The sequence below is a fragment of the Toxorhynchites rutilus genome, chromosome 1, assembly GCF_029784135.1.
Source record: "Toxorhynchites rutilus septentrionalis strain SRP chromosome 1, ASM2978413v1, whole genome shotgun sequence".
In the NCBI taxonomy this organism is placed as follows: Eukaryota; Metazoa; Arthropoda; class Insecta; order Diptera; family Culicidae; genus Toxorhynchites; species Toxorhynchites rutilus.
In genome coordinates this window covers 23,362,722-23,378,544 of record NC_073744.1, presented here as the reverse complement: position 1 = coordinate 23,378,544, position 15,823 = coordinate 23,362,722, and the positions used below count along the sequence as shown (strand labels likewise).

The window sequence follows — 15,823 nt, the reverse complement described above, 5'->3', positions numbered from 1 at the left end:
CATATGCCGAATATTTGGTGACCGGAATAAATCGCCACAGTAAACAACTGCAACAGAAACAACCGCTTAGAAAAAGTGTAGTAGGCTAGAAATATTTGGCGCGGGAAAAACATCATGTGCCTCACATTTCTATTATAAATTTATTCTCTTGTTCTCGTTTTTCGAAATTTATTCTGAGGACAATGTAATGGGGACGAAGTCCCCATTTGGCGAGGATAAGGAATCGAGGCGGCCCATGCCGCCAAGATGACGCAATCCGAGTCCACCGCCGACCCGCCGTCGGAAGCGGCGGTGTCTCGCACGCAAACCTGGGATCCACTGATTGCCCGGTTAGTTTGAAACATAGGATACGATCCTTTAGCAATGTCCGACCGAGCTCTAGCGAGCGTCGGACGGTATACGTCTGCCCGGGGCGTTACGTTTGCCTGGGGCGATACGTTTGCCCGGTTAATTCTTGTTTTGAAATACAATACCGCGCCACAATATTTATAGCCTACTACACATTTTATAAGCGGTGGTTTCTGTTGCAGTCGTTTTCTGTGGCGATTTATTCCGGGAACCCGAATATTTATGTCCATCAGTGTACATCATCCGGACAACCTGGCGACGAAGGAGAAAGTGCTATTTTTATCTATAACATATTTCATAGATTTATTTGACTTAGGTTTATATTTATGAAGATCTCAACTATTTAGACTTGTGTTTAAAAATGATAAATGATGACTCCGTGTCTTCTTCTGCACAATTGAATAAACAGAAGATAAGGGTAGTAATGGCTTTAATGGTATTTTTGTGTACATTTTTAAACAGAACGTGGTTCCGGATTCTATCACATTATCTCATCTAACCCGTTTAAAGGATATAAGTTCATGCAGGAAACGGTTTTTTTCAAGGTTTCCATTTGATGTTGCAAAAGAGAAAAAAATACAGATTTTGAACAATGAAAAAACTCAATTCAAAAGCAATTACTACACATAATCACAGTCCTATGTCAAGATCCCGTCCGTGCCCCAAGGGCCAGACCCATCAACTTTTTTACAGTTATTTATTTCAAAAGATGATACACCTTCTTTCTTGTAATAGGTGCATAGAATTACTTTTCAATTAATTGACGCAAACACTTCAGCGATCTGAAGTTATCGAATTATAAGCGTTTTGTAAGGCTATGTTCTCATTACAGCGGGGCGTGTGACGCCTTACGATTAATCGTGTGTGTTCTTACCAATGTGTTTACACCAGGCTGACGTGCCGTTTGCATACGTTTGTATGTAGTAGTGACATAATTTATAACTGCGCGCATGTGGGAGGAGGGTTTCCAGATGTAGATGCAACCCTTCATTTTGATTTTATTTCATTCCCATTTCATTCACTACGAAGCTATTCAATTTTGTGAAGACATATCAAAATAAAGAACTAAGAAAGAAGCCGTATCATGAAAACTAACGCGAATAGTATGCAAGAATGTGGTCATTGTGGGAAAAATCCGAGCGCATTATTATTTTCTTATTGTTATTTACATTTCCCATATCGTAAGAAAAAATCACTTGGCACCCCTGTGTGCGGGACTGAGTAAAAGTCGAAATAATTTGTCATTGTTATGATTCCTTTTGGTGTGGCAGACATGAATAGAATGCACGTTCGGTACTTTCGTATTAGCGTCACCGGAGCCGAAAATACAATAGATAGCAATTTTAATGTACACACTGGCACTCAGATATCTTTTGTATTGTTGCTGCCTTGTTGTTTGTAGTGTTTTGTCATTTTTTATTGCTACGAAAATGCGATTTTATTATTTCCGGTATTTAAGTATGAACGCCACAGGAGCGCAATTTTCAGCTATATTTCAAAGCCAAATTTCACCGGACAAAGGATCGTCTCCTATGTTTCAAACTAACCGGGCAATCGAAGGAACACAGGTTTGTTTGCGAAAGGCCGCCGCTTCCGACGGCGAGTCGGCTCAGACACTAATTGAAAATACGTTATTCATCGTCGAGGTGTTGACCCGGATACGTTTAACGGTGCCAGAATATTTCAAAACAAAATCAAATGTCATTCTTTTTTACACACATACATTGAAAATTTTCATAAAACACGCCGAAAACACGTGACTGGCACGGCGCAATGTGAAGGAATTAAAATTAGATCGGTTATTTCAATTTGAATAAAAACTTTGTTCTACATAGTTGCTTAAAATAACTGGGGCTACAATATTGTCGAACTATGTTTACATCTATCTATGAAGACAATAAAATTAGATTTTTATTTCATCGAAAATTTTGGTCGACAACATGAAAATGAGCGCTCTACCACATGTAACAACTTTGTCGAAGATAGGTTTTGTCTAGAGAATAGCTGTCGAGCTCTAGATGCTTATTTCCACCTAAATGCACCTCCTGGACCATTGTGCAGTGCGGCTGGAATGTAAGCAAGCTAAATGCTTGCACTGGGTAACGCAATCATTCTCATAACAGCGAAGCAATGATATTTTCAAATAAACTCCCAGCCTCAGCATTAACATTGATTGCTCGCTGTCTAGAGCGGCACTGAAACTCTAAACTTTTTTGAATATTCAAGTAGTTTTTCAGTACTCGTTTGCTTCTGATATTACTGCTGATGATGTTTTTACTGCTGAGGTTGTTTCTGTTGATGATGCTGTTTTTCTACCACTGATTTCGTCTTTGGGAAATACTCATGGCTGCCCGCTAGCCGGTGTGAGACTGAGCTTGACTAGAGTGAGGCCAAAACATACATGGTGTCTTCGTTTTTTGATTTTTTAATTTTTTTATACTTCTGAATCATATTCTAAACTGCCTCACGGCTCTTTCCATACTACTCAGCTATTCTTCGATGATATTTGCTACATCTGAAGTCACGCACAATAAGATTTCGGACCTGCATTGACATTGTGCGGTGTCAATAAAGTGTCAAAATCAAGGGGTGTACCAATGGAAAATACATGTGTTTCGGTAGTGGCGTTTTTTATGTCGTATTATGTGAATTACTGTATTTTCATGACGAAATGAAGTTTCAGCTCTATTTTTCCATACCGATAATTCAAATTTGAAAAAAGTTTTTTAACTTAAAATTTTTGTTTGAATTTTGATTTTTATTGGGGGTGCATTTCTCTCTATGCCGTTCACTATTGTTAGTTGACACCGTTTGTATCATAAAGGTAATCCGTTCAAATTTCACTGTATTTGTTGCCAAAAACTCTCCCTAACTAACAGAGCCATGTCTTAACAGTTGAGCTATTGAGATTTCATTCTACGCAATTCTTCCGGCCTTCAATGTTTCTTCCTACAGCACAGTCAAATTTGCCTCGATGGAATTGGGGGCACGAATGAGCCGAAGTGTGGGGGGAGGACAACACTTCAGCCCATTCGAACGCCCAATTTCATCGAGACAAATTTGACTTGCGTCTTTTCTAAAGCCAGAAGACAACTACAGAAACGAAGCGACAACGACGACGATGACGACGACCGGCTAACAATTTGTTATTTTGCTCAAGAGGACTGCAAAGCCCCACCGGTCCCAAGCCACCCGATCCCGGAAAGGAAACAACACTATCCTATCCGGTTGTGTTTTCGCTCCGGTCGGTATCGGTGGGAAAAAGGTACATAATGAACAAGATTGTACATCTTTTAAGGCATATCTTTTCGGAAACGGTCGTTTGGGACGGACGAATTGCTGTCCCTATTTCCCTTCGCTCCCGATGGGTAAAACCCGTGAATTTGGTCATCTTCCTCAGGGCTGGGGGAAGGAAGACATAAATATGGACGGAAGATATACATCCCGAGAATACGTACCCCGGGAGGATCTGTCACTCGGCTTGCTGCACGTGGCCACCGTTTGGGAAGCGATTTTCAAGAGAATAAACAAGCAAGAAGACATTGAGCCGGGAGGGATTACAAGAAAGATTTTCCAAACGATTGACCTACCCTGCAGTGATACTTTAGTTTGAAACGTTTCTTGTTCTCGTTTGCGTGTGTCCCAAATGCAAAAAGTCTGCCAATTGCGGGAGTAGTACACTTTAAGCGGTTAATAACAAGCTCGGTTGTTTTGTGAGATTAATTCAGGGAATCTGTGTTCTGTTCCTTGGGCGGCGGACTCAAATACAGGAATACCGTGCACAAAAGTAAACGAATGAAAATTAAATATTCAAGCTCAGTGAGCGCTCGAAAACAGAGATGATGGGACGAAACTGCCGGGAGGAATCACGGGACAACACAATAGAGAGCTGGGTGAGAACAAACAAAAATTTCATTTCGGATTTCCAAATAATTTTACTGTTGTATTTGTACGACTTGGGGGGCGGTGTTGGGAGGAAACACACGAACGATACGAATACAGTCAAACAGACAGCTGTCGATTGATCGCCGCAAAGTGACTTCTGGTCTGCGACCGAGCGAAGCGTATTGATTGGATCGTCGGAAAATTTATTCACAACTTAAATCGCCCCTAAAGCTTGGTTACTTTTCCGGGTCCGGGATTGGAAATCTCTTTAAGATAAATTTCCTCTGTCACCCCTTGTCCGTCAACAAAATGTCACGCTTCGTAGTCTTCAAATTGGATCCCACGCGAATCGCTCCCCCGAACCCATCGCATTGTTTTCCAGCGCTGTGAATTTCACTCACCCATTTTGTCGGCACCGGAAAACTTCCCGGCGAATGGCGTGAGCACCAAGAGGGCACACTGCGAGACAAACAGGACACGACTTTTGAATAAAATAAATTTGACGCTTTTGACGTGAGCCGGGAATGACGGGGTCATGAAGGATGAAGGATCACCGGACACGGAGGAAGTTGCCAACGAGGGACAGAGTTATGAAACGATGGCGAAATAATCAGCAGCGAAGTATAATGAAGAAGATTTGTGCTCTCCCTGTTCCCTCCCCCAATCTATCTCCCTCTCACACTCCTATCGGATGGTTCCGGTTCCAATGGTGTTAGGCAGCTCTGGCAGCCGGATCAAAAAGCCATGAAACAATGCTCCCGGGAGAAGCTTGTTTTTGTTTCGGGGGAAATATAAACACCACGAGCGAGGATGATGATTTTTTCGCCATCTCTCGACAATCCGTTGATTAGATGAACGAGGAAACGGCCGTTTATGCCTGTGTCAACATTATTATTTGATAAAACTCAAGGCTAGAGACGCAAATGGTACAAATGATAGAAAGTTTGACGTCGGCGCGATAATTCGGTCTTCCGAGAGATGATATTTAATCGGGTTCCTTGTAGTGCAGCGCTTGGCTCTGATTGCCAGATCAGAAGATGATTGAAGCGATGAAAATGTTTATTTTCGGAATTATGTCGGAGAAAGGATTAATTACTTCGCGGTGTGTTCAAGTTGGTAATTCAATATCTCTGGCCGTGACATTTAATTTATCGCTTCACGCTGTTATTGCTGCCATAATTGGTACCTGAATGACAATAAGACAGAAGGCTTTCCCAACAGTTAACGCATTCCGATAAAAAAGCTGTCCTGCCTATATTGATTCTCTCTGAAAATAATGTATACAGATTGATGTCTGTAACATTTTGGAAAATAATTCAATGTAAATTGGGACAGTTAGAACCTGTATGCGTGAAATCTCTATCTCGGAATAACTGTGATAGAATAACAATGTTGCGGTCTTAAATTGACGGGTGTTTTCATTGTACTCTCAAAAAAATATTCCGATTTGGTTTTCATGAAATCGCGAGAATAATTGAATAGTTTTTTTTTTTGAAAACCTCATAATTCCATTGAACGCGCTTGCGAGAAAACAACTAAAAACTGTTTTTTTTCTCAAAATTTTGACCTGGTCCTCCTATGTGTTGCTATCAGGTTCAGTTATCACAACCAAAACATATTTTGTGAAACCACTTTTTCACCAATATAACAATTTCAAAATATAACGTTTTAAAGTTGGTGGATTTAGTGGGTTTCTCAAACAAAAGAGAAATCGGTGGTATTTATCGGTTTGTAGTGACTCAATTTAATTTTATGCACCCTCAATGTTCATAATGCTCATACCAAGAATGGGGTTGTTTATAAGTTGTGCTCTGCGTTGAAGGAGGGAGGAGGCACTTCCACAGTTTTTAACCGAGGCTAACTATGCCTTTCGAGTATCCAATCATGTATTGTGTGGCAAGCACAACGATATGCTTACTGCTCAAGGGTTGTCGAGCGAATTTCCAAGTGGTCAGAGGTCATAAAGCAGCAATTCCAAATGAAATCGTCCTAAAAATGCAGATTTTAAAAACTTGTATTTTTGATTCGAATGAAAGTGTGTATTTAGTTTGGGTTGGAGAAAATATGAGTTTTCCACAGCAATTGGGGATTTTTTGACTCAAGCGTAACTTTTGAAAAGGGCGTATCGATTTGAGTAAGAGAAATCTTTGATAATTTATATCCCAAAAAATATGAGTCGTACCGAAATAGTGTACTAGAAAGAGTTATAGAATATTATTGGCTTAATTTGAAAAAAATATACAATGAGAAGAAAAATTAGTACTTTTTTTTTATTTAAAAAATAAAATTTTAATTTGCGATATCAAAAAATATGTATTTTTTAAATTTTTTTCATATAGAATAGAAGTCATGTAGAAAATTTTAAAAATGAGCCCAAGCCATCTTGGCGAACTATTTTTGACGAACTTTGTGGAACATCGAATTTTTAGGAATTTTCGAAACTTCGAGTTTTTGTATGTTAGCAGTAATTTTTAATCACAAATTATGAATGCTGATGTTATTTAAAACAAAAAAGTTTATTATCAATCTTTTTCTAAATGTAGCCATTCTCGAGATATTTAAAAAAATTGTTGTAATTTATTGTCTTTTTAATAGTAAATAGGCCCTTTAAACATGTTTGTCGTGTTATACCATCATGTTCATGAGATTTTATGAATTCGCTTATAATATCCAACAACTTTTCCAAATACGTCGTTATGGTAAAGACATATGTTTAGGAGTTACGTTACGAAACATTCGAAGACATGTGGGATAATACAAAACGTAGCGAAATAAAAAATTCTTTTTTATCTTAATACAAACTTCAATCAATCAAAAAAATTGTTGGAAATTATAAGAAAATTCATAAAATTACATGAACATGACGGTATAACACGACAAACATATTAAAAGAGATTATTTACTATAAAAAAGAATATAAATTGGAAATATTTTTTTCAAATATCTCGAGAATGGTTGCATTTAGAAGGAGATTGATAATAACCTTTTTTGTTTTAAATCACATCAGAATTCATAATTTGTGGCTAAGAATGATTGCTAACATACAAAAATTCGAAGTTTCGAAAATTCCAAAAAAATCGATGTTCTACAAATTTCGTAAAAAATAGTTTTACCATCTTGGGCCCATTTTTTAAATTTTCTGCATGACTTCTATTTTGTATGAAATTTTTTTTTTAAATTAAAAAATATGTATTTTGGATAATGCAAACTGATTTTTTATTTTGTAAATAAAAAAAAGAGTACTATTTTTTTTCTCAGTGTACATTTTTTTCATATTCAACCATCAATACTCTAGAACTCTTTCTAAAACGTTATTTCGGTACGACTCATAGTTTTTGAGATATAAATTATCAAATATTTCTCTTACTCAAATCGATACGCCCTTTTCAAAAGTTACGCTTGAGTCAAAAATTCTCAATTGCTCAGATTTCCTCTAACCCAAACGGAATACACACTTTCATTCGAATCAAAAATACTCATGTTTTGTCATTTGTCGATTTCATTTGGAATTACTCAAAGGAAAAGTGTAGAGGGTACCCTAAGGAAGACATTCTGTTATAAAAAAACTTTGGAGGTATTTGGAGAATTTTTTGTAGGTCTACTTTTAAATTAATTCAATATAGAAAATGTACTTACTTTCAAACACTCATTTCACAGCTTCAAAATTTTTTGTACTAAAAACGGAATGCAAATTCCAAATCAGAATAAAATTATCTATCCAGAATACCATTACATTAATTTTTAACGTATTTTGTAGCACTTGTGCAAAATTTGAAAAACATGCGTGTTTATCGCTACACTGGTTCACTGCATCGAACACTACGTTGCCACGTCGTAATCGCAACGATCACGGACACTGTTGCCATATGTGATACTAGATGCCTTGAAGGTTATAGAACAAAACTAGACCATTCATTCGGTCAGGCATTGTTGTTCATTTTTCTATTCAATGCCACCTAGAATTTCTGAGGGACCACTGTGCGACGCGCTTACCATCTGCGCCTCTGCCAGATTTTACAGTCAAGCACAGGCTTGTATGCAGCGACCGTCATTTGCACAAATTTCATAATGTTCGCCGTCTTTTGTCATTTACGTTCTATAACATACGACATTCGTATTTTAGACTAGCTGACATAGGTCCAGTCGCTTCTCATCAACCCTACAAAATTACCTTCTACTATAAAAGTCCTAGTACTTCTACCAAAACTCATCATTACAATATGAAATTATTTTCAGACACAATTCTCGTTCAAGATTTTTCACCACTTGCAAATAACATGTTTCTCCATAATATGGAATAAATGTTTCATACAGAAAATATGATATAATAAAGACAGCCCTAAATCGGACAATTCCTTCCTCGAGTTTTGCTCTTATCAACACATTCGGCGATCCATTTTTATTTATATAGATAGAAGAAGATATACTAGTCCGTTTTATCGCATTAAAATCTATTTCCGCTTTCGAACGAAGAGCGCAAACGTCAAGTGGACTAACAACGCTTATCACTTTATAACTGTAGAACACATGGAAAATAAATTTTTCGAATTTTTCCATTTTCCTTCAGAGTTTTCCGGAAATTTTCAATTGTTATGTTTGGTTGGAATATGTTTAGTTGGAATATGTGTAATATTTTTAGACCCTCTGTCCATTCCAGAGGAGGAATGGGTGTCATACCATTATAGAAACATTTCTCATACCCAAAAACCCTTAACCCCTAAATTTGGCACCATTTACTTGATTAGTTCTTGAGTTATGCAGAATTTTTTTTCTATTTATATGACAGACCTACCAAATCATATCAGAATATTTAATTTGTGGCTAAAAATGATTGTTAAAATACAAAAAAATCGAAGTTTCGAAAATTCATAAAATTTCGATGTTCCACAAAGTTCGTCAAAAATAGTTTTATCATCTTGTATCCGTTTTTTAAATTTTCTACATGACTTCTTTTATATGAAAAAATGAAAAAATAAATGATATGTATTTTAGATATAGCAAATTTAAGTTTTTTTTTGTAAATAAAAAAAGAGTATCAATTTTTTTTCTCAGTGTATATTTTTTTCACGTTTGCACATTAATACTCTATAACTTTTTCTAAGATACTATTTCGGTAGGACTCTTAGTTTTTGAGATATAAATTATCAAAGGTTCTCTTATTAAAATCGATATGCCCTTTTCAAAAGTTACACTTGAGCTAAAAAATTCCCAAATATTGTGGAAAACTCATATTTTCTCCAACCCAAACGAAATACAAACTTCAATTCGAATCAAAAATACGCATGTTTTGTCATTTGTCGATTTCATTTGGAATTGCTCTATACAGAGTTATATATTGTTGGCATGAACGACTAGGAATATGAACACTTCTCATCATTTTGCGCTATTCTCAAAAGAAACGCTTTTGTTAATATTACTGGCCTCGAAAAAAGTTGCATTACTTTCTCATGGTCGAGATAAGCGCAGCTGTCATACTTAGTGGAGAACGACATTTGCTTTCTTGGTGTATTTATTCAACAAATAAACACGAGATAAACTCTATCTGTTAATCCCAATAACCTCGAAAAGAGTAGCATTGCTTCATTATGATCAAGCTTAGCACAAATGCAATCCTAGTTGAAGGCAGTTTTGCGACTGGCACGCGAACCAAAAATAACTCATAACATTCCAGGACGACATTCCCGATGGTCTAGGTTGGTATTCCCCAAATAATTATTTGGCGCACAACCTTAAAGTCTGCTTCGCCATAGCATTGATGCAATGTTAAAGGCATCAATGAAGCACTTATGACGACGGAAAATAAGCGATGTTAACTGCTTGGTGTAATGAATAAGACAGAATATTTGCCTCAGCAGAGATTCATTATTCATACTCTAACGCAAAAAAATCCCTCCTGCTATCTCCTCTCTTTGTTTGTATTCATTATCACGGCTGCATAGTTTACACCACCAAACAATCGTCTATCATAGCATAAAAAAATTAGATGATTATTACATCGCGACAGGTCCAATACGGGAGCAGGTACAAATGGGGTTTCAGCGTAACGAAGATGTACTATTTTTACGTACGGATTATGAAGCACGCATGTACGCACACAAATATCCATATATCGATGGCTTGAAGCAACTAAATATACATACCCTTATCTTCGTTTTGCGCTATTCTCAACAGGGCTTCTGTTAATATTATCGGTCTCGATAAACTTAGCTGTCATCCTTGGTGGAGATAGTTTTGCTACTGTCATGCGAAACCAAATCACACACGAAATTCCAATTATTACAATTATTCTCTTGGTGTGCCGATGATAGCCTAGTTTGATGATTCCACACACAATTGTGTAGTTCAGAATTTTAATGGAATGACATCAGTTTGATGTAATGATTGCATACCAGAGACATCAGCGAGTAAGCAATTTGGTCGCGCCCACAGTTCAATCCGAAACGTAAACATGTGATGACGCAAAACAAGGAAGAACCAGCGATGTTCATTCCTTCGTATCTAGAACGATACCGAAAGCTTGCCTTCATCTTCTTCTTCTTTGTTTTAAAGAGGCTTTAAACGTTCATTCGCCTCTAAGGAAGTTTGCCTCAACGAGATCCAATATTTATGCTCTAGGCAAACATTTCCCTTCGTTTTTCTTCTTCTTCTTTCGTATGTTCACGGAGACTATAAATCATTCCTCTTCGTTGATTGCCGATAAGTTGCTCGTTATTGACGGCATGGGTAGAGAAGCTCACAAATGAGCAGAACAAATGTATGGGAAAACGGAAATGCTTCTAGTTTTCATCAATTTAAACCATTTACAAACCAAGGGATTGTAATATATAGCATACTAACAAATCTTAGGGAAATTTCCGATTCGTTTGGTATGTAAATCGTCAAAATCCGTTGGCGGCAAAAATAGTTATTAACGTTAACTTTATTTCATAAAATCGTGACCTGTTTTCTGATTTGGCACCCTTAATGAAATACGTAGTCCTACGTCAGAAAACACATTTAGAAGGTGATTTTAAATCCAGACGGATCAAAAGTTATCGATGATTTTTTTTTAGTGGAGGAGGCTTTTTGATCATTATTGATGTTTGGTTTCAAAATGAAATACCGTCGATGGGGGTGAAATTGGGTCAAAAATAGAGATAGTAACTATTAGTAATATCTTGACAAATATTGCGAATATTTTTAAAAGCTGTGAGCCGTTATACTTAACTGTAGTACAAATGGTTATTTTTTAATAATTCATCAAAGTTTGATTTGTAAATAGCCATCAAATAACACCTCCGAAAAAATCTCATGCCCAGCATTATACAGAACTACTAAAATTCTAAATATGTATGTAGACCTTCTCCTTGGTTCGTTGGCTGGGAGAAAAAAGGAATACACAATCCAGGAATTGCACAACGACTTTTTCGTTTTAGTTCCACTTTCTTTCATCTAATACTGTAAACAGCATAGTATCACTAGTTCCACAGTTCTTATAGAACTTCCCTTTTGTAAATTAAATAAACTGCGTAATTTATTAAGTAATAGAAATTATAAAAAAAAAATAATCGTTTATGTGTGTTCTAGTTCGGTTGGCTACTAGCTTGGCCGGCAATTTTATTGGTGTATATTAGTAGCAATGTTTCATTTCAGTCTGTTCCTGCATGCCTTTCTAAGTGTTTCCTTTACGTTTGTGTTATCTATGTTATGACTATTATTTGTGGTAGTGTAGTGACAAGAGATACTCAATTTTGTGTACCATTGTATGTAGAACAGTTATAATTTTTACTTATTTAATTCTATTTAAGTTTTAATTCAATGCATGTAAGTGTTGCGTATAACACGCATGGAAGTGTTGTGTTGTGCATATTCTTGTGTTTAATTTATACTAAACGACTGCAATGTAAATTGTAATCGATATAGTGATTGTCAGATTTTCATGAAAATTGGAAGTATTATTCCTCATCGTAAAATATTAGACCCGTATTTTTTATTTTTTTCATCAGGGTGGCCATTTCTATTTTATGATGGTCCGAAAAATCAACATTTCCTAGAATGACATTTTTCAATAATTCATAACTTTTGAATTACTGAACCGATTTAGATGATCGATATATCAAATTAAAGCCAATGAGCTAATTTTGTTTGGAAAACATTTCACTTGAAAAAAAAAACAGATTTTGTTTGCGTGATTATTGATTGTAATTGTTTTTCTTAGCTTACATGGTTTCGGAACTAAGATCACAATTTTTTTAATATTTTTCTTGAAAGCTGAGGCTTTTTTACATACATAACCGAATATCAGAGAGGTGTTTTTTCCGTTTTAGAGTGATTTTGCAAAGTTAACATGTTTTCAGTTTTCGTTCAACATTCTTATGCGACTAGATTCCAATTTTTATGCATTTGAGGTATTTCGTGTGGCTACAAATTGGTATGTCGATCATTTGAATCGGCCCGGTAGTTTAAAAGTTATGAATTTGAAAAAAGGGAAAAATTATTTTTCGGACCATCGGTTAATTTTGAAAATTCAGAACTCAATAACACAAAATAACGTATCTATAAATTTTGGATATGTGTTCTATAAAAATCTAAGCTTCCAAGAAAAAATATTAAAAAATATAGCGCCCTTAGTCTCGAGACAATGTAAACTATAAAAAAAATACAATCAATAATTACAAGACCAAAATCCAAAATTTTTGCAAGTATAATATTTTTCGAAAAGAGACTAGCTAATTGGCCTTAATTTTATATGTCGATCATCTGAATCGATGCGGTACGTCATTTTTGGAAAAAATGATTTTTTTGGGAAACCCTAAAATGGAAATGATCACCCTAATAATAAAAAATACCAGATTATTGTTTTGCGATAATGAACAAAACTACCACTTTTCACGAAAATCTGAGAACCACTCTATCGGTTTGACATGAATGGCTGTATATAAACATTTCCATCGCACTTCTAGGTGGATTGAAACTATTTTCGTAACTCAAATAATCATTCAAGACACTTACATGTTGTTAAATTATCTTGAAATTATTGAGAAATTGATTTCTAAACACAATTCTTAATAGAAACTAATATTCACTACTTTGACCCATTGTCACCCCCTCTAAGGGATGAGATTGGGTCAACTTTCATTTAATCGTAGTTCAGTGAAAAATTAATATTATTCAACAATTCCTTTAACACTTACGAGTGTTCATCATTAGAGAACATTTGTACATAATCAGAATGTGATTTACTTTAATTTACGACAGTTATTCAACAAACAGTTCGGAAACTACCTTTTTTGACCCATTTTCACCCCCATCGACGGTATGCAATAAGTTCTACAAAAATTAATAACTAATTTTGTTCAAAGAAATGCTGCTGACGAAATGTGTCCGGAATTCAAATCATGATTAAAAAATGTTCGGATTTCAAATCACGGCACAAGAGGAAATTTACAAACAAAAAAATTGAGGGAAATAATTAGTAAATATAACGATTTTTTTTCTGGTAAATGCTACCAATTTAGTAATTTTCTACCGTACTAATTATTGATATATCCTACAGAACCATGATTCGTAAGGCCAATACAAGCTACATTTTCCCGGCGAAAACGCACTTGTTAGAATTATATCAAAACTGTTACCTATGTATTGCCTTATGGCAAACATAAAAATGCTTAATGTGCGCTTTTCTCGTCATATTCTTCTGATATGACAACATTCAAGTTAACTTATATTATTTATGTTCTCGAGTAAAATATACTAACCTCTGGTTACATAGGTTGGTAATATGTACAGGAAATATGTACATTCTACCAACGTTTGCATTACCAAAGGTATTGAGTAGTTTTCAACCATGATTTTGCTGGGTGTATAGCATTACTTTGAGAAATTTTATGATTCATAACTTACAGGAATGTCTTCTAATTTTATAGGAACGGTTATTCCTTCATGCTATGATGTGTCAATTTATTTTAGTCTTTGAAGTTATCACCGTAATCGCTTAAGTGTCCGGATTTCAATGCATTCCGATTATTCTGTATAGAGAACACGCGTACTGTAAAAGTCCTTATAATCTAATCTCTTATCCACCCATTATAAATAAATGCCTACAGTATGAAATTGTTCACGACATTGCATCTAGATGAACTTTTCCTCCTGACCTTCAACTTAGTTTCCAAATGACCGTAGTTACAATTATCAGATTATTCCGCGGGTAGAGAAGATGCTAGCGAACCCTGAAAACTCTCTCTTTCATAATGAATATGTCAATCTAAATACAAAAGTCTTCCATTACTCTCCCAACGTGTTGAATAATCTGACGTGAAAATCCTATCTATGTAGCAGAACAGCAGCCCCAGCAAAATAAAATAAAATGAATGAATGAATACAAAATAAATAAACGTCACTATGAATAACGCGAGAGAAGAAGTCACGGAAAAAAGAGAAACACGCCAAGATCGGAATCAAATCTGAAGATAGCGCGATCCCTCCGGAATAACATTACCGAACCAATCCGTCGATTTAAATAGCCCAACCCCGAGGTTTTCTTCCATTCGTTCCGGTTTGATTTTTTTTTCTCCCGCTCGCTGGAACGAAGCGAACGCGATGAAATCCGATAAACTTGTGGATGTCAAAGTCTTGCTTATTCTGCTTTATTTGCCGAAATCCGGCAGCGCTGGATTTGTGCGGCCAGTAGCAGCCGGTTCGCCCTGCCGGAAAGGGGCCGAGAATCACAATCCATTTTGACGCCTTTCTGTTCAACTGTTCCGGTTTTGTGCGAGAGGTCACAGGCGGCAACGGATAGGGGAAAATAAACATAAATTTTCCGGCTCGCCAGATACTGTGTGGCGTTTGCCGTTGGCTCCCGGATTCAGCTCGATTGATTCGATTCTGTTGTAACTCAAGATTAATTTTTTTCTTCTTTCTCTGTTTGTGTATTTATTCTACAGCGGCCGCCCCGGGATTGAGGAATCTGGCGCTTACCATCAAACCGTCCTGGGTAAGGAGAGGCCAGGAAGCCCAGCTCCACTGCCAGTATGAGATGGAGGGAGCCCCGCTTTACTCGGTCAAATGGTACCGAGGAACGCTGGAGTTCTACCGGTACTCGCCGTTCGAAAATCCGCCAGCGAAGATTTTCCCATACACCGGGATTAAGGTCGATGTAAGTAAATAGTTGGAATGTACGAAATTTATTGCTGACGTAAGAATTACACGCGATTGGGAGAGTGGGGGCGATGGTTCTTACCAGATATTTATAGCCGGGTCTGTTTAATGAGCAATCCTGAAGTAATTGCAAACATTCACCAGTTCCAAGGACGGGGGTATTTCAAAACACCGTTATAAATTTACAAGATTATCTCAAGCGCAATCATATTTTCCAGCTTATTGCTCCCGCCTAAAATATTCTACTTGCCGGAGGTATGCTATTGTTAGAACACTTCCGATGAGGGCTGACCCAAGCACCACTTTTATACGCCCCCACTGAAGCAGAAAGAAAAATATTTGCAGAAATTAATAAAAATTATCCCCTAAGCTGTCACATCCGACCGAAAGAAAACAGCGTATTAAATTTAATTGTTATAATGACGTTTTTCTCTGACTTTTTTTTCTCTTGAAC

At 36.4% G+C, this 15,823-nt stretch overlaps 1 protein-coding gene across 2 annotated transcripts in view; it reads left to right on the top strand.

The window, feature by feature from the left end:
• LOC129769870 (uncharacterized) overlaps positions 1–15,823 on the top strand; it is a 348,536-nt gene that overhangs the window by 62,521 nt on the left and 270,192 nt on the right. For both annotated transcript variants that reach the window (XM_055772387.1, XM_055772379.1), the window contains one exon: positions 15,156–15,367. In XM_055772387.1, the coding sequence (XP_055628362.1) occupies positions 15,156–15,367 (212 nt within the window). The remainder of the gene's footprint in view (positions 1–15,155; positions 15,368–15,823) is intronic.